Genomic DNA, 20,261 nt, shown 5'->3' on the forward strand with positions numbered 1-20,261 from the left:
AACACCAACATGACAAAACTCATGACAAGCTGATAAAGATTTTGGGGTTTAAATGGTGGTATTTGTGAACACGAAGCCAAATAAAGCTACCTCCCTCCAGTCCAGTTATGGCTGCTACAGGGCGGTGTATTTGTTTTGGGTGGCTAAGCTGAACTCTTCAGTTGTCCTCCCTTGACACTGGTCGTTGCTTTCCTGACTCTGCAGGCTGGCTGCTACCATGCAGGACAGGTCAACACTTGCTGTAGTTAAATACTTTAACTCTCCTGCTTAGATTTTGAACTACGGTATTTTCAAAAGATTTGGGAAGAAATATCGACAGAGCAGAAAACTGCTGGGAAAAAAAAACCCACAGGTGAGGAAGAACAGAGCAGAGATAAGGGCACGCACATCTGCAGGTGATCTGACATCAGGTCCCTCACACGATCTCTCCATGCTGTCCACCTCTAAAACAGGGAAGTTTCAAAGATGACTACACTAGAGCTCGTGAAGCAATCCGATCCTATGTGCATCCATCAGCTTTTCAATCCCATTACAATACCTCATTGCTAAAGATTTCCTTTTCTAGCATTCTCTCAGCTTCTCTGAGATAAATCAGTTTATAAACTATTGTGCTTTACATTCAGCTTTATTTAGACTAGCTGCTATTAATAACAGAAATCCCATCTGGCAATTGCAGCACGGGTATTCCCAGTTTGTCGTAAGATTCCTACCTGCCGTGTTTACTCTCACTTTTGTAAAGCACCCAAGAGCGCCATATAAATGTCCACATTAGCCTCACAGATTAATAAACAGATTCTAAAATCTTTTTCTTCCCCACAACAAGTCATATTACTAGTTATTTTCTTACACAAAAAAATTACACGTCAATAACATCTTCCCCAAATGAACCTTCCATGATTTTTTAAAATGGCACAAATAAAATTAATCTACAAGAGATGTAATATTATTAAAACATATGTTGAAATCAACAACCCTCACAGCTCTATCACGGCATTTTGTTCTTCATTGGTATTTACATTATTATAGCTCTTATGTATTGCCCTGGAAATCAGCTCAGAAGTGGAATGATGAATAAATGAAGATTTATTATTACTATCCTTATTAGATGGATTTTGAAGTCATTTGAGACCAACAAGACATAATAATCATATTATATTCAATCTTCTCTAGAACATCTTCTTGGATAGGCCTACTAACTCAATTATTTAATACATATTACAGCAAAACACAGTGTGCCTTCCACAATTTGGGATAAGATGGAAATTTTAATGTTTTGTTTTCAGTTAACCAGAATTTGTTCTTACAGAATCCATGGGGTTTATGGTAGGTTTCTCAGTTTTAAACACTAGAGTTTCAAATTTACAGTGAACACCTGGCTCAATGTGTCTGCTCAATTGAAAAAAAAAAAAAAAAAAAAGTTTAAAAAAAAATCCTCACAGAAGCAATGATCTCTCAGATAGTCAATAGATTTGGCTTCAACCAGCCCCCCAGGGGAAGAAGGAAAAAGCATCTAGAGGCTCTGAGGAAGAGCAGAAGCAGAACTGCACCACTCCAAGCAGTTCAGAAAATAGCCTCTGGATTCAAAGTGACATCTGTAGTCCAGCAGGGTGGATACTAAGACAAACACCACAACTCCTGAAGAAAACTTTGGAAATGTTAAGAGGTGTTCTGGACAGGCCACCTTCTGAGGACTCAGAGGGAGGACTGCAAAACAAGTACAAGGCTCGTGGCAAGCAACCTGAGTGACAACAAAAAGGTACAGGGCAAAGCTGCAGCCCTCTTGGTGCTCGTGGCTCCTGCATGGCTTCTTTGCCTGCTTCTCCCATGAAAAGAAGAGGGAAAAGTGCTGATGGACTAGAAATGTGCTCATAGCAAAGGAAGTCTAAGTTGGCAATGCATAATGATGCTGTTCTGGCAACTTCTGCAACATTAACAGAGAATTATTATCCAAGGCACAGAGAGCAAGCAGCTACACAGGAATTACTTAGGTCCTTTCCACCTTTCCTTTACTCATGAAGTCCTGTACCATGAGCTTACCCCAAAATGGGAAGCTTGGAGACACAACCATTTACGCAGTTCTGAGACCAGCTCGATGTCTTCTTCAGTTCAGACACGCTGTACATGTACAGCGGAACCTCTTTCACAGCAAGAGTCTGTGTTTAACTACAGCCAGACAGGTCTTGTCTCCTGCCCCCAGCACTCTCATTACAGTTACAGCGCTTTCCCATCAGTTACAAGAGTGAACCTTACAACCTTGTAACCCCAGGCTATGACTAATCCCCTTCTCTGCCCTCTGAAATTTCCACCATTATTCAACTTTGACAGCAGAGACAGTATAGAGCAGTCACAGGTTCTACAGCACTGGCAGTCCTTATTGCCCAGCTGGAAGATAAGTGCAGTGGTATCGATGACCATCTAGTTCATCCCTTAGTAGCTCCACCACCTACTTGTGGAGCTGCAATTGTAGCAGTGGAGCAAACTGGGAAAGCTCTTGAGCACCAAAGACAGAGCTCAAAGAAAAAGAAAATTCACATGCTTTGTTGCCAGTGCACTCATTTCTGGAAAAAGAGTGGTATGTAGGAAAGCGAAGGTTTTTCAGCCATGTGGGTAATGCTTACAACCATGCACTACAGAAATCCCTAAGTGCCAAAAAATAAAACCCTGCAGCTTAAGGTATAGGTAAGAGCAAAACTGGGTAGACCCAAATAAAAGTATTTTCATGCCTCTCCTCACTCAAAATGACCTATTTAATGCAAAAGCAAGATGGAAAGTACAACCCTTACTATTGACACTTTCTGCCTGCAGCTCCTCTGGGGATGATGTTCAGCGAAGAAAGAAGAGTACCATTTTCATCTCAGGCGTTAGGCAAACAGCAAGGGGCAATACATGGTAAGCCACATCTTTCAGATCACGCCAGCTGCCCAGGGAAAGCAGCACCAGCACTGAAGTATCTTCCTTTAATTCCATCATTGCTGTTCCAAGTCCTTCAGGATTTCCTCCACTTGTGAAACATCTGAGACAATCTGGGCTACTACAGCTATGAAGCTCATACCTGCTACTTCTGCACAGGCACTTTATGTCAGATTAGTCCCCAGATGCGAACACTGCAAGTGTTCAGCATCAATGAACATCGTGATATATGCATACTAATATTCTCGGGATGTTATTGATGCTATCACACTACATGAGCCACCTTCCAACCCCACTTGTCTCTGTTTTTTTACTTTGCTGCCTCCTTCCCCAAATACACTTCTCTTACAGACTGCCTCCAGTTCCTTTTCCAGTATCTTCTTCCTCCACATGAACCAGCCAACTTCCCTGCCACTCACCTTGGTCTTGCTCTGCCTAGTCATTCTGCAGTTTATTTTTGATCCCTGCAGGCTGCAGAGTACTCTGCTCTTGGCCACTGGCTGGATGAGACACTTCTGTCCCTTCCCAGAAATCAGGAAAGAAACATTCAGCAGTTCTTGGCACCTGGAACTGGACAGGCAACTGCATGATGGAAGTCCTGTGGTGCTTTTTAACCTTTGTTGACTCTGTGGATCCTCCTGTATCTCTGGGAACTTACCCTGCTACAATTTGTCATCCTAGCTGAGATAGTCTGTGCAAATCTAGTACGACTACCCGCTCTCGTTGCAGGGAGCTGATAACAACAGACCTCTGATATGGCACTTACTTCCTCCTTGATGACTAAAGGAACAACTCTGTGGAATATGTTACATGGAATGAATTTGGAACTAACAACATATAATAGTTTAATAGAAAATGAAGTGGGAAGAACAGTCTGAACTTTCAGATCTAACTTGTAACAAACAATGCAATTGCCACTACAGTTTCCAATACAGAAGAAGAGGGAGCAGGAATCTTACTTGGTCTTCTATGAAAGAGCTCTGGGTGTTTGGCAAGTCCAGAAGATTTTTGAGAAGGATGATAAATATGATGTTAAGGTGTAATTTTCTTGCCTCTCTTTTTTTATATTAAAAAATTGTGTTCAGGAACTATGCAGGGCACTGTACACGTGAAGCATGCTGCTCCCTGTTTTCTGGGCATCTAAGCATCCCACTGATCATTTATAGGTCCTGAAAGGAGAGCAAGAAGTAAAGCCAAGCCAGGTACACTCTAGCTCACCTTTCGTATATGCCCAGTTCCTGATCTAGAGGCTTTCCCTCAGTAGCAAGGGAAAAAAAGTGGCTTCTGTGCTCATTCTGGTTACCCCTCAACAAGTTGTTTCACTCACAGACTCCAACTCCTTGCTAAAAAAGGGAAAAGCAACGACAAACTGCGTACCTAAACTAAAGTATGTGCCAGAAAATGGTTAACAGCAGGTAGTATTCCTGACAGTGATAGGCTTCTCTAAAATAAGGGATTAACAGCCCTCAAACGGATCCCGGAATAGCTAAATGATACTGCTGACACCAGCTCAGCTCTATAAAGTGGGAGCCCTTTAAAATCCCTTCAGCCTTCTTGATCCTCTGCCTCCAGATGTTACTTTAGGTTTCTTGTCATTAAAGTTATTATCTTTGGCCCACAGCATGTGGTTAATAAAAAAAAAAACAAACACAACACCAACAAACAAACCAGCTTGAGACACACACATTGCCAAAAATTGCTCCCTCACTAAGGATCAGCTAAAATACAAACTCCTTTGAGAAACTAATAGAGCTTTTTGTTCATGACAGCACTTAAAACCTGTTTTAAACAAAAGCAACATACTGAACTCGCAATTCCAAAATCAGCATCTCCCAGGCTAGTGAAGAGCATGCACAGGAAAACAACCCACCATTTAGTCCTGAAGTTTGCTGAACAACTATTTTCTCTTCAGATTATGCCTCTAGGTATTCTTACTTTGGGATCCACTGTGAGAGCAAGCTAGCCCTCAGAAAGGCTGAAAAAGTGAAATATCATTGCTTTTGAAATTAAAGGGAATTTTTTTTTCTGGTAGATGTGTCATTCCTACTACTACACAAACAATCGCTATAAAACCCACCAGAGAACAGAAGTTTGGCATACTCAGTAGCAACGCACCTATTTCAAGTATAACAGTACTAAGCTTATTCACAGCTGATTTAACTTTCAGATAGCTATCTGGGCAGATCTAGAAATTTCATTTCTGAACAGTCTTCCAGATAATTTCTAACATCTTAAAAACTGAATTGCAATTTAGATCATTATCTAAAAAGCACTTAGTGTATACTAACAGAATCTGGGCGAGGGGGAAGGGTGAGAAATGAGTCATGAAGCTGACTGTGCATTTTATATCATGTCACTTTACCTTTCCTAATGCACAGGTATGTGTGACAAGACCTGGATCATAGACCAGTCTTCCCACACAGTGAAACAGACGTTTTCATCCCAGGTTGAGAGCCTCCCAGTGAATCCTTCACAGAAGGTTACTTCTAGTTTCACTGTACCTTCAAACCCTGTTTGCTGTAGGATTTCAGAACTAATGTTTTATTGTTTTACAGGAAAACAGTATTGAGGAATTCTTTTTCTTACTGAACAGTTTTATTTTTAGGAGAGGAGTCAAGTATTTTAGTACCTAATGACAAATATATAACAGAGAGACAAATATAAATATGAGGGGGTTGTGCAAGTCATCATCTTTGAACTATTCCAAGGATTTGCAGAGTTAAAGACAGTGCAGTACTGTACATCACTTAGAATGTTATTTTTCCACTAAGGATTTCACTCCGACCTCTGTTTCAGGTGTCATGGTACTGTCCCTTGGAAAGGCCAGCTGCACTATCATAGTGATTTGTTTTAACATGCATTTTCCTTTATATTTTGTGATAGGTTAAGGCTCCCAAATATACCTTCCAGAACATTCATGATGTTGGTAGAAAGGTGAAATCCTGCAACACTTACCACCAAACACATCTCCGTTCTGATAGTTTTTCCCCTTCTGAGTTTCCTCTTCGTTTTGAACAGTAGAAACATGCTTGGCGGAGGCACAGCCCATAGCTTCATTCAGACTGCTCCAGCTGGACCGAACAACAAACCATGTCTAGAGACGCACGCTCATTGTTTTAAAAATAATTCACCTTCCTGCTTGGTTGTCAAGTCGCTTTTACCTAAAGATGGCAAAAGAGAGAGAAAAATATTGACAAAAGGTAACCTCTAAACGTGGAGCTTCAAGAAGACAAATAATGGGGCTTGTGAAGAGGAGTACAAGAGCACAAGCTGTCTCCATTCTCTTAGATTGTTAAAACCATATTCAATGAACATCTGATATAGGTAGGTCACGATACAGATAGATCAATCCTGCCTTGGGACAGGAGCACAGCAGTTCAACTGAAAGTCTCTTCCAGCCCTATTCTTTAATCCGTGACTTGAAGAAAGCAACATGTGCACAAATATGTTTCCCACCCACCCAGCTATTCCCACAGAATACAGGGGTTTTTTGGAAGGAAGAAATCATCAGTATCTGCTCCTCCTGTTCCTTTTACCAATCTACTCATCAAGCCAGTGCTCTTGCAAAGTGTTTTAGTGATTAAGAGCTGCTAATTGCAAGTGTTCAGACAAAATAACCCCCCTAAATCAATTAAAGATCTTTTGTTAATAGACGTGAAAGGCAATAGCCAGCTGTATTATCTTTTCTCTGGTGTTCATTACTCTACTGAAGCCATAAAACCTCCACCACTCAAAAAGGCAACTATCCCCACTTTAAGATGGAATAACACCCCCCTGAACAATCCAGATGTCACATAAACCAAAAGGAGGTAGAAAAAGCTAATTTCCAGCTGCCCTATTTTATGTAAAAAAAATAATTTAAAAACATGAACTGTTTAATTGCTAAATGTTTCTGCACTTGAATAAAAACGACTTCAAAGTTTGATGAGACATCCCGGCTTCCCTTTCCACCAGCCGAACCTTTTGGAAGAGGAGAGCAGCTACTGAAAAACGAGAACCACCCCTTTTTGCCAAGTTGTTTAGTTCAGCTATAGCACAGGATCGTACACATGATCTCTTAATTCATTACTTCTGAGCATTTACTTTAAAAGGATGTGGCTCATATTGCTCCACGCTAACCACAAGAATTGTATCTATAACAGCAGAAGGGTGCTCTTACCTAGGGATACAGCAGCATCTATCCTACCAGAAACATATAACCCTGAAGAAAATCTTTTGAGTTTGATTTCCTTGTGCACCCAGCATGAACAGCGTACCTGCCCGTGCCAAGGCAGCACCGAGACACATCAGGACACAACCTAGGAGGGCTCTGCTGCCATCCTCTGAGAGATTTCCCTGCCCATCCCCAAAGTCACAGAAACAAGGGTATGGCCAGTTGGGTCGAGAGCAATTCTGCTTCTGCTATTGCAGCCACAGGTTCTCTGATGAGCTGCTTTTGCCACGCAAGGGGAAGGACCGCATACAGAACACACGTGGTGTCTGCTCACAGACCAGCTTCCACCTTCCATCTTCCTCTGTACAGAAAGTGGGTTTCTCTACTTAATGAGGACACTCCACTCAAAGCATACAAATGTATATATGCTCAATCCCTATTCTAAGCAGTTAACCCTCCCAGTCATACCTGTACGTGCATTTTTCTTTATGTTCACTACATTCCCCAACATGCCTTCTCCTTTTTTCCTTCCTCCTATATATGCACACTTGAGCATGAATTTCTAATTACCCCATCCTTCTCTTCCCCCTCAGCCACAGCTAGCCACTCACCTGAAAACACAGCCTTTTAAACCAGGCATTCTTGTTGCTAGTGGAAGGGGTGAGCAGATCCCCCGTGAGCTATTTTTTTTAACCCTATATGGCTACATGCATTATTTTTTTAAAAAGAAAAGCTAGGTTTTGCAGCAAAAGTCAGTATTAAGCTAGGGAAGCTTTCCGCTTCCTCAAACATTTGCCAAGGCTATCCTTCAAGCAGTTTTAATACATCTGCTTGTCAGACGTATAGACAAAGCTAGGGCTCTGCTAAGAAACAAATCGCTCTCAAGATCCCTCTGTGCACATCTGAGCAGTCAATACCCAGAGCAGGCCATCTCAATTACACTGCCACGTGTCATAAATACCAATACACTCATCTTACGTAAACTAGATGAGTTATTCTTCAGTTTTTGCAATGCAGTGAGGGTCGCAGCTGACAATTCATCTTCACCTGTGTCCAAACCACATGACAGCCTGCATAAAGTAACAGGTCTTCATCTCAGTGTTGGCATGGGAAACAAGGATCCATAAGGATTTCAAGCACCAGCCACACTGTGCTTGCTCAGGAGGTAGGTCAACACACACAGAGGTGTGGGAGATGAAGAAATAGGCTGGGAAAAGGAACTGCTAACTGGACTGGAAATCAAATGTGGACTAATATTCTTAGAAGATACAGATTTGCTTAAATAGCTTTTAATAGACCAGTTGAAACAAATGAGGGGGTAAAATTAATAAAGGTTTACACCAGAGTCCCTGTTTCAGATTTCAGACAAAAGCAGGAACCTCAAGATAAGCTGAGCCTAAAGACAGTAACTCTGATCTCCGATTTAAAATATAACCAGTTATATTATCCCAGGGAAAAGGATGTGGCCGCTATGGGGCAAAGAGCAAGGTGAGACCCAACATAACCCCAGAAAAGACAAGGAGGGGTGTAGGTGGGATTGCTAACAGGCTGCTCATGGGGGAAATCACTGCACACCACAAATCCAGCATCTCCATCACAGAGCAGCTGAACTGCGCTCACAGAAGTACCTGTTGAATGAATTACACTGTTGCCTTATTCAACTATTTTTCCTCTTTCTTTTTCTGTCTGTTAGCAGGGATGATTTACAAAAGGGGAACAGCTGCTTAGTAATAAACCCCAAAGTATTTCATGACATAGCAGTGGGCTGATTTCTGGGAGGGGATTTTTTTTGTGAAGCTTATACATAGCCAACATGTAGCAAAACAAATTGCGAAATACTTATTCATTGATTAGTAGCCAGGAGGGCAATGGTCCCATCACCCAGGACTGGTGAGCTGTAGAGGCAGTCGGGAACAAAGAGACACAGAACATGAACGCAGAAGTATAAAGCTCCATGGGAGAGGGAAGGAAAAAATACCCACAGTCAAATCTCTCCTGCAGCATCTTGGTAGCACACGCCAATCTCACTGAAAATATGGTCATGTTTGATGGCATGCTGTGATTAAAGGAAACAAACAGGAATACAGGAACTGGAAAATTCACCTTCTACATTAAAGAACAGTAATCACAGCAGTATTTGAAAAATGACACAACTAACACTTGGATTATGGAGGCAATTTCTCCTGGTGCCAATAAATTGGGCTGAGAAACCTACTCCAAAATGACCTCCAAGGTAAGTCTAACACACATTTCCAGACACGTTTCTTGAACTACTGTTAGCGCAGTGCAGTGAGACAGATGACACTGTGACACAGATACCCAAGAAAACCCAGAATTAGCAGAGGATTTAAAACACACACAAAAAAAACCCCCAAACAAACAAAAAGAGTGGGAGAAAAGCAGCATTAATCTTACAAGCGACAAAAATCCAACACCGCGATGCTCTCCAGCTTTACACTGCCCCCAGCCTCAGGGAAACCTTTCTTGCCTGAGTATTGAAGCCCACAGCGACGAGGTTTGGGTATCGCTCAGAAATGAGCTGCTGGTCCTCATTCAGTGGGCTGCCTGCAGAGGGGTTTGAGGATGTGAAACACAGTACTTCGACTGGCAGCAGAATAACACATCCGTTCCACCTCCTCCCCCACTTTTGCACAAATATAATTTTCTCTTTTGTCTTCCTGAGCATTTTGGGGGCACACAGATTTTCAGAAGCCAAAAATAAAAAGAATAAGAAAACCTCAAACCATTTGCAGTTCATGTTCACCACCCACTATCATTAATTATCAAGATTTGAGAGGCAATTTACAAGCTCCAATCTGCATAATGCTAGTGAGAAAAAGCTCTAGGCAGATCAAAAGTGTCTACACAACCTGCTGCATTTAATTTGGGGGTGAAGATTGACATCTTATGTGCGGGTCAAAAGAAGACTATAGACACTCTCAGATGCTGTACTTCATACCCCAAGTTTCTTTCAGGTTAAAGACAGGGGGGCTCCATTCTTAGAATAGAAATTGCTTTTGGAAACCTTAAGCAATGCCTTTTTTTTTTTTTTTTTAGGCATGTCTATGTTGTGCCTTTTCATTTACCAGCTCTTTCATCACCTCATTAAACTACTCGTCATCCTCTCACCTCTTATTTCTGATGATCATGTCCAAGGCTGCATCCTTGACAAAACACATTTTACTTCCACAGCTGAAAACCACTCACTCAATAGCAAATGGAGGATCTCCAGTGTTTTACAACAAATGTATGTTAATTCTTCTATTACCACAGGTGTATTTGTTTTCAGCTTTATTGCATTGAGGTAACTGATCTCTCATCCTCTTCAGGCTGCTGATATATCTAGAAGTTTCCTTCCATGTTGACCACAGAGGAAATCAGGTTAAAATTTCACAAAGCCCTAGAGATCAAAGCAGTGAGCTTCGTACAACTATGAAAAAACCCCAAGCTACAAAGCAAAACCACACTGGCTTTTCTTATAATACAACCTAGTTCAGGCAGAACCCAAGGATTTCACTTACTGCTATTAATTACACTTATTTCCTGTAAGAAATAAGCCTATTTAATTTCCATTAGATTTCCAAAAAGAAAGCAGCAACAGCATCTTATTTTGCCCTCCATGAGGGTGGCTGGAAGGTAGCACCTAAGAGTCCCCCAACGGTGATACCTCTCTTCCTCAGCGACCCTCCACCAGGCTTTTGGGGTTTTTTTTTTTTCAACTGCTAAAAGGCATTTTTGAGTCAAAAGGACAGAAATTTTGCCTTTGAAGTACACCAATGGCCTAAGGAAGGGAGAAAAAAAAATAATCTTATAAGCTCTCTTTCTCCTTCTTCAAATTACTCAAATCAGCACTGCTAGTGTATAACATAGCTATATTGAAAATTAACCCCCTGAATTGATAAATGAACAGGCCAAGGTTACAGCAGAATGACAGTTCCAAGCATTCTGGAGCAACTTGCAGTGGCAGAAGAGGAAAAAGAAAAGTCAGAGTGAGTGGTGATGCTCCGGTCCTTTGAATCCACAGGCAGAACATGCTCCCCTTCACCTGTTAATACTAATAGCTATGAAACTAAGCATTTTCTCCCCTTTATGAATTGTCTTGTCTCTGCGATGCAAGATTTCTGTGTTTATTACCACACTTCAACATCCTATTGGAAACACACTGTTCCAGCCAGCTGCGTGAATGCAGCAGTAATCTCGCTGAAAGGGAAAAGAATTAGCACGGTGCTATAAAATCAATAACGCACAAGGAAACGCAAAGACAATACCCCACAGTTTTACAGCATTTTACTCAAGCTGCACTAAAAATACCATTGACAAACTAAACCAGCCTAGTTACTTAGTTGGATGGTGGAACCGCCAGTTGCGTCTATCCTCCCTTGAGAAGCCGTGCTCAGCAGAAATCACATTTGAAGCATTCACTTCTCAAAGAGAAAACAAGAACACTGCAATTTAACAGCTAAAGAGACCCAACAGAAAAACCAAAGCAGCTCACCTACCTAGTTTTTCCCAACAGGGAGGGCCTGGTTTGAATTAATGCTACTAATTCATATTATCAGGTTATTAGTTCTATTATAGAACAGACTTTGCTCCACTGAGGCTTATCTTACCTTTTTTATCAGCAAAATTAGCCTCTTATTTTCTTTTCTTTTGTTTGCAATCAGCATTTCTGCTGATCCATGTTTTTTTATGTATAAAAGCAACAAGAGATTTCCAAACAGAAGAGCTCTCAACAGCAACAAAATGCTTCTAGGGAACGTTTTCTCCTTACTTGGTCTCATAAGGAAAAACACCACCAGCAAGTCCTTGGGAAGAGATTTCACAAATCCCATAGTAAAATGCAAAGGAGGAAGGGAAGGGGAATCGCATTGCTATCTTCTTCATTCACACAGGGAGAAATTAAAGTAACACCAATGTGAAAAGCCCAGCAACCCAGGAGTAAGACATGTCAGTCACAGGACCTGCCATTTTTGCTGCTTCCAAAGGAAATTAAATAGATTTTACTGGTTTTGCTTTTTAAACCTCAAATACTTTAGAAGTAGTGATAGGAAGATTACAACCACCATTACAGAATGCAGTTCTAAGCACCTAATTATTTTTTTTTCTTGTTTCTAGGAAAATCAATAGACAAAATGTTGAGGACAGATGAGACTTTACAAGACTATGGGCTGGCAATGCTGTAGGGTTTTTTTACCTTGCACACAAAGGAAAAACACACTGGAGATGGTATGCTGCTGGTGAGAAAGCATTATTTTCATATAATGTATTTTACCTGCACAGCCTCTTTCAAGCCAGCAGCAGTGCCACTGCTTCTCTTTACCATAGCAGGCAGTGCTACTCAACCAGAATTTCCACAGAATTAGGATGTTTATCCTACATACTTCCCCTTTGCAGAAAAAACAAGCACTTTTTAAGATCACATGACAATAAGCCGAGAACACCTTCAACATTGCCTGCTTCTATACGAACAATGGCTATAGCTGTTACAAGGCCATTACAGAACTGCAGTAAAGATCTCCGCAACACACACAAAATGTTCAGATGCGTGTTTGCTATCAAACACATTTCAGAGCCACTTTCAGAACCGGTGGGTCACTACAGTATTTCAGTCCATTGCCCAGTACTTCTCTTGTGGGTCACAGTCAGCACCAGATAATTGAAAACCCAACATAAACCAGCATGAGGGACTGGATTCAAGTCAGCAAGACCCCTTCTTCCACTGACTTTAGGTGGCTTGAGGTCACTTCCTAGAAATTTAATTTCATGGAAGAAAGATTGTTTTGTGATTTATTTCCAAACAGCTTTTGGAAATGTAGTGCTGGTGATCACAGCCCAGCCAGGCACGCTGGTGTGATGGGAGATACTAGACAGGCCTACAGAAAAGCCGGGTTCGATTCTCCTTAGTACCTGACTTTCCTGTATATCTAAGCATAATCTCCAGCACTTACCGTAATGGGAAGGGTGCCCAAGTACCTCTCAAGTATAAAGAAAACCAACAATAAGCTCTCCTATTTGATTTTACTTGTCTTCATGGTTTCAGAGCAAGATATGGTTTACTGAGCAAGATACAGTAAAACGCCCCGAGGTACAGGAACAGTGATTTATACGACATTTTGTACACGTCTAAGTACAGGTCTGAGCATCATCTCCCTTCCGAGATCTCACTCCTCTTGCTTTACCCTATTAAGAATTTAAAGATGCAGGCATTACACGTAGCCAATCAATCCCATCATTTAGAATTAGACTAAAATAAAATTATGTAGTAGCTGTAGCTGCTCCATCAACAAAATCATTCACTTTGGAGGAAAACCTTGAGAGAGAATTACCACACTGAAACAGCAGCTTCATCCTCCTGAACTCCTCCTGCCCTCTTCCCACCAGTGATGGGGGACGCACCCCCAGATGTAAACACTGACTTTGGCCTGAAGTTGAACTGTTTTCATGACTGTCCCTCTCCCAGAAATAGCAGTGGCTCAACAAGTCTCCTAAAAATGCAAAACACATACTTCTTTAGAAAAAACAGTAAAAGCACCGAGCACCTAATACCACACGTCGGTGGCATTAAACTTGCAGACTTGCACTTTTTAGACTTGGAGGTCTAATTTTTATTCGTTGTTCTTCAACACATTTCCTTTCCAAACTACTTCTTAGTCTTTCTCATGTGCTACCATGATGGTATAAGATGCTGTGCAAGATGCCACCTCTCCACCCTGTGTGGCAATGATTAGCATCTTCCAAAACTAAGTAAGAGCACCTTCTGCTCCATCATATCACAAATCCAGCACAGCTGCACTGCCCAGGAAAGGGACTCGTAGACTTCCTGAGAGCCAAGGTGTACGCAGGAGTCTCCATACCTGCTCTTCAGCCCATCCAACCTCAGTGCCATGCACCCACCCGAGGTGGTGGTGGCAGTGTGAAGTGATGCTGAAAAAGCAGAGATTAATTCTTGCTCTCCAATACCAGGGTACAGCATCTCCTGATACAGAAAAACGCCTGTGAGCCCCAAGACTGAAAGCACACCAAAAGCACCAGTGCTGTGCCACCTGGCTCTGCTGGGCAGGAAAGAAGAGGACTGGGGCTGACCTACCACCCACTGCTGCAGTGAAAAGGCAGTGAAGCCACCCCACTGCAGGGAGGAAGATTGGGGCAGGGTGTATTGCAACAAGACTGATCTATACAACATGAAATGATGGCACTGAGGGAAGGGGGCTGATGAATTAAGTCTCCTATGACCAAATCCATTTAATCCCCATGTGTACTGTACTCCACACCAACAAATAACAGTGCACCTATGGCCGAAACAACACAAAGCTAATTGCCAATCCCAAAAAACTGCCAATACAACTTGCACGACCCAAAAGCAACCAGGTGACCTCTGAGGTTTTAGTTGGCATGGAAAACCGAGGGTCTCCTAGACACTGAGATGTAGAAACATTACAGCCTGCTAACCAGTCACTGAGACAAGAGATGTCGGATGGAAGCCCTGATTATTGAATCCCTGAGGTGCAGAGTGACACACAGGTTACGTGACGTCCTTCCAAACAAGCTGGACAAACATCCATCACTGATGGAGCACACTGTCAAGTACATCATCAAACAACTTTTGCCATTAATGGGTAAGGGCAACTTTGATACTTCTATGCAGTCTTGTTTCAGACAAGGTGAAAAATAGTTCCTGTGGGCTCGTGTGCATTTTTTTTTTAAGCACAAGGATTCCTAATGCAGTGATCTTTAATTGCACATTTTCAGGGTCCCGCCACCCTTTAGACCCACTATTCTATCGAAACAGCTCTATGATAAAAAGCCCCCCAGTCAGTTGACTGGGTGTTCCCTAAAAAAATCTTTAAAAACGTACACAGATGAGATGACAGACCCCATCATCTCACCTTGTCTCCAGCTGCATCAATCAATAATGACCACAAATACAGCAACAACTAATCTATCTCCCCAGATGATCGCCTTCAAACGTACAGCATGGGATTATCCCACCTCACCTTGGGAAAACTACTTTCAGTCCCTCTAACGTGCCTCAAACATATGCTCTCCAGTTATGCTGTGCTCTTTCAGCTTTCACCTAGAGACCTTTCCTTGCTCCCTAGTAAATTTGGCCAAGCAGCAAGTTTCACTGCAGAGGAAGGAGGGAGCAGCTGCAACCTAGAGGGGGGCTGCTGGATGCCTCCGCAGCAATACAGAGCCCATGATCTGCCCCTCGGGTCACTTCTGATGCATTTTTCATCCAAAGAGCTGTGGCAGGAGCTACTTCATGTGCCACTTAGGTTGAAATTAAAACAAAACAACTCAGCTATGCAGAAGCCAAGGGGGTTAGATGCTGGGGAACTGCTGCTAATGTGTCAACAAGGAAACATTTGCCATATGCACCCCTGCTGTTTCTGTACAATCAAAGCACGAAACAATTTAAATGGCCTCCTTTTTTTGGAGATGAGCTAGAGAAAGAAGAAATCTTTCTTTGCTAACCCGGTAACACTTCAATGACAAAGAAAGTGCAGCAATGCTGCTCAAAACCACAGGAGGTGGCTTGTTCAGGCCAGAGAGAAGTAATCCCAGTACAGGCACCCATTCCTGTGCATGGCTGCCCACTCTACAGCTGAAACGACAGCTACAACCTAGCTAAAAAATCATGTTAAAATTAATGATAAAAGCTAACAAAGCGGTTCATTTCATTCTTAGCTTTTGTGAACAACTGTATAGGGTTCAGCATTTCTACTGAGGATTTTTTTCACACACTCAGGAGATTTCCTAACCGTAGTCCTACGTAAATGGCACAAGTAGGAATGACTGGGATGCACACTGCAACCCACATTCCCGAAGTTACACTACTGACTGCTTCCTCTTGCTTAGCAGGGTTACTCCTCAGGATCAAAGAGAAAACAGGGGTTTTGGAGCTGAAAGCCACAGTACAAGAATGTTTGTGTTGGTACGGTGTGACCCAAGAGCCCTACATGATACCCTATACGATATTGCACTCCATGGTGCAGCTTATCCCCAGGAAACCCAAGCTGGGAGGGCAGCTATGAAAGCAGGCTGTGCTCAGGAGCTGGAGAGCTTTAGGATTCTCAGGCCAAGAACAGGGAGCTGAAAAAACACAGGCGAGAGAGGAGCTGGACTGCGGGGAGGAAAAGCAGTGTCACTGCTCCTGTAAAGCCTGTTGTGATCCATCTCCTTCTTTGATGGCGTCTCCCCATCCAACACTTAGGCACGGGCACTTCTGGACATCCCTGCTGGAGGTTCAGCACTTGCAAAAAACATTTCCTTACTCCATTCCATCAACACTGATTTAGGAGCTTACCTGAGTCACAGCTTTGGGTAGAGCCTTTTCCTTTTTTTTTTTTAATATATATTTCTTTTTTTAAAAAAAAAAAAAAAGTCTTAGAACATCACAAGTTACATTTCCCTACTCTCCATTAATGTTAACAGAGCAAATAACTGAGTTTTCCTTTCAGTGGTGACATGGTGCATTGATATGTGCATAACCAAGCCTGGATACTCAAAAAATAAGATCTAAACCACGTTCCAGCCTATAATATAAATAAATGAGCACCACGCTAGCCAAAAACAATTGAAATATTTTCAGTGCCTATTAACACAGTTATAATTCAAACACAACCAGCAAGCCCAGAGCTGGAACAGCAGCACAGGAGCAGAGAAGCTGCAGATCTCCTGCTGATGATGCTGGTGTGGTGTCTGACTTCCCTGGATCACAACAAGAAGCAGCCAAGGCAGCAACAGACCTCATCACGATTAAAAACACAGAAACCACCTTCTATCTTTAAATTACCTATATTTTAATTCAGGCTGTTAGCATCATGTCCCTGTACTTTGGTCAAATGTTATGGTCCCCCAGAAGTGACCACTTCTATTTTCTATACGCATTTGGCTCCTATTTGGCATCTCACATAAGTGTACAGTGCTCTTGTGCTTTGACCCACAGTTTAGGGATGTATTTGAACTCAAATAAACGGTGTTTAAAACCAGTTGTGTATAAAACAAATTAAATCTTTCCAATTAGAAATTTTAGGGGAAAACGCAACAAGCACAACTTTCTATTTCATGGTGTAAACTTTTTCTGGATACTTCTTGAATTTATTTAAGCCAAACACCATGCAGAGTAATAATTATGAAGCAATTTTTGCTGCAGAAAGAGGTTTAAGAACCACTCTGAGAACGCTTGACACCTCGCCCATGAATCCCAGCTCAGCAAAACCCCTGCAGACCTGAAGCAAAGCGCAGTTAGGTCAAGGACATGGTATCCTTTTGGAAAGATCTGTTACAGTTTGGGTGCTAGTTACGCACCAGCTGCTCATTGCTGAGCATCAGCTGGATATTGTCTCCTCTAGGCCTGACCAGCACTGATCCACCATCACAGCATTTGTTACCTGCTTCAACGCAAAGATCAGCCAGCTGAGCAAGAGCTCCACATCTTGTGGTGCACATCTGCAGGTTACTGCTCCCAGGTGCCTGTGTTGTCCTCTCTTCAAGGGACACTTGCTCCCAGTAGAGTGAGAAGAATGTCTGCCACTCCACTCAGGACACCAAGGTCACATCAGCATGTGCCCTGACTCCTCTTTGAAAGTGGTTGAATCCAAAGGTTTCTGCGGTTGATTTAATCATGACTTAAAAGAGTGACTGACCCAGCTGCTGTCCCGAAATGCACCCACACAGGATGGGTACATTTGTATTCAACCAGTTCATCCAAAGCTGGTTTAAAACCACTTTTGCAGATCAAGTGTTGCGACTCTCCAGGTCAGCAGATCTTTAGTGCAGCACCAACACATGCAAACACTGTGCCAGTGACTCTTGCACGCACAGCACGGACTCTGTGATTGCAGAAGGCATTAAATAACATTAAGTTGTCTTTGCAAAGCATGCACTCTTGAGCAACAGTGAAGATTATAAACAAATGAGTGTTGTTCACCATAAAAACCAAACTGGAACAGACTCGAAGACTGGGAACCACCCAGAAGTATTTCAAGTACTGCTCCCAACTCCCTCCACACAGCACATGGAACATAACACATCTAGGGAGGAGGAGGGGGTCATACATCAGTCTAGCTGCGGGAGCATGAAGTTTCTAAAGTCAGGGAGATTGCTGGCTTGAGGTCCTGCACTTGTGAGAGGTGTATAACTGAGTACAAACAAGCTGGAGGAAGTAATCCTGAAAGAAAACGGCAAATGAAGCCTTCTCCCACGACCCCTCACAGTTGCCTGGCCACACAATTCAGCTCTAACTGTGATTTTTCTGCCAAACTGGAACACAAATAGAAGGGTAAAAAAAAAACCCAGCTGAAAACATTGCACCCTCACAGGAGTCAAAGTAAGAAGAAAAACCCATACAGAGCAGGAGGGGGGTGGTGGTGGGGGGTGTGTGAGAATACATTCTGCTCAACTGTAGGAGCAGAGAATAAATGTGTAATAAATATTTGAAAAAGGTTCCAAATACCATTGAATACAATCAGCAGGAATTGAACCGTAATAAGAAATTTTTTTTAAGAATTGTGCTGCCAGAACAATACAAATGGCTACAGGATTATAACTCTGGTGGATAGCCCACGCCAAAATACGCCAGCACAGACGTTCAAAAATGCTAAAGCTCTGCAGATGCTCACCCAGGAAAAGAAAACCTATGGGAAGAAACGTTAATTCAACACTGTTGAATTTGTAAGAGTGGAACAAACTAATAAAGGTCCCCTAAAGAAAATGGAAATACAAATCAGAAAAGAATGAGAAAAATTAGAAAAGCAAGGAGGACGTGAGTACATATGCTATGTGGCTGGTTTTGAGCATGGACTGAGCAGGCAACAGCTCCAAGGATGCAAACCCATCATCCAGGCTAGCTCTCCACTGGTCCACACTGGGCCTCTCATTCATATCCAAGGGCACAGGATAACATCGACAGACACGTGGAAATTTCACCCACTGCACCATTTTCATCATCTCAAGACCAAAAGGACAATCCCTGATTCAAGAGTATTTTCCATTTATTCTGCCACACTCCGAGAAAATCTTCTTTCTCATGGGGATGAATTGAGCTGGCCCTCCAGGAGCTATTTTGACTCCTTTTCCTTCTGCCCACGGTGAACTCTCCTTACAATTACTTTATTATTCAGATGCTCAAATATTGCTCCTTTTCCAATTCAATGTCCACTGCACTAAGACCTTCAGGGCCTCAGTTTATGTGATACTAGCATAAGGGTCCAAGGAACAACACGTACCTCTCCAAACTACCTACACAGCCACAAAGAACTGCTAATGCCATCTCAACAGCCTTCAAGCTTAAAATATCTTGACCTACTGCTGCTATTTGTGCAGAATCTACATGAAAACCATCACATTTCAACACTGTTTATACTCAACAGCATAGCATGTTTGGGGGTTTATGATAACCTCTCTACAAGCATGTCGTGTGGCTGTATCATCTTCCTTAGGGACTCATGTCAAAGCCTTTAGCCCTGGCACGTTTATTACTTTAATTAGTAACATAGTGTTCGTTAAATTTCATATGTATCTTTGTTTCTTCTTTATTTTGTTGTTATTTTCCATCTCCTGTGCAGCAAGGGCTAATTGCAATAACCTGTTGAATAGTCTCCATCTTCAGCTCTGCAGGTTCATGGTCAGGTGAGGTCCAGCAGGAGCATTCCATCCACCAGGATTGGCAATTCCCTTTGACAGTGAAACTTCAGCGCAGCTACATCCAAAGTCAAAAGGCAGCCAACCAACAGCTGTACAACATTAAGCTCACTGGCCCCTTTACTCCCACTTAGCTTTTTGCCATGAAAATTGCAGCTGCTTTCCTGAGAGTAAATTCTGCAGTATCTTTACAGTCTTCCTCTCTCTCTTTTAGGTCCAAGTTTGAGAAGGATTTCTTTTTAAGATTAGAAAAAGAAATAAGTTTAGGAACTGTAACAGCAGGCATGCTCTCTTAGATATGCTTTTATTATGTTAGGGAAGCAATACTGAGATTAAATTCAAGCCCCATCAAATTTGATATTAATTATGAAGAAAAATTAAAAAAAACCCCACACACACGAAAATGGGAGAGCCAAACTATTACAAGTTGTAGTACTCCTCCGAAAGCTAACACTTAAAATTAGAGTTTACCAGAAGCTTAAAAGACACAAAGCCGTTCCCATCAGAGCAAAGCAAGGCAGAGTGAAGCACCCAAAAAAGCTCTCTTGCTGGG

The 20,261-nt window shown here is 42.2% G+C and overlaps 1 protein-coding gene across 3 annotated transcripts in view; it reads right to left on the reverse strand.

Moving 5' to 3' along the window:
- The window catches only part of C10H1orf21 (chromosome 10 C1orf21 homolog), a 125,189-nt gene that overhangs the window by 67,150 nt on the left and 37,778 nt on the right, over positions 1 to 20,261 (reverse strand). For 2 of the 3 annotated variants that reach the window (XM_055815617.1, XM_005232732.3), the window contains exon 2: positions 5,866 to 6,071. In XM_055815617.1, the coding sequence (XP_055671592.1) occupies positions 5,866 to 5,959 (94 nt within the window). In that variant the 5' untranslated portion in view covers positions 5,960 to 6,071. Of the gene's footprint in view, positions 1 to 5,865; positions 6,072 to 9,478; positions 9,614 to 20,261 lie in introns of those variants that run through there. The other variant, XM_055815618.1, reaches the window with a different exon arrangement.

Source organism: Falco peregrinus, chromosome 10, assembly GCF_023634155.1.
Source record: "Falco peregrinus isolate bFalPer1 chromosome 10, bFalPer1.pri, whole genome shotgun sequence".
In the NCBI taxonomy this organism is placed as follows: Eukaryota; Metazoa; Chordata; class Aves; order Falconiformes; family Falconidae; genus Falco; species Falco peregrinus.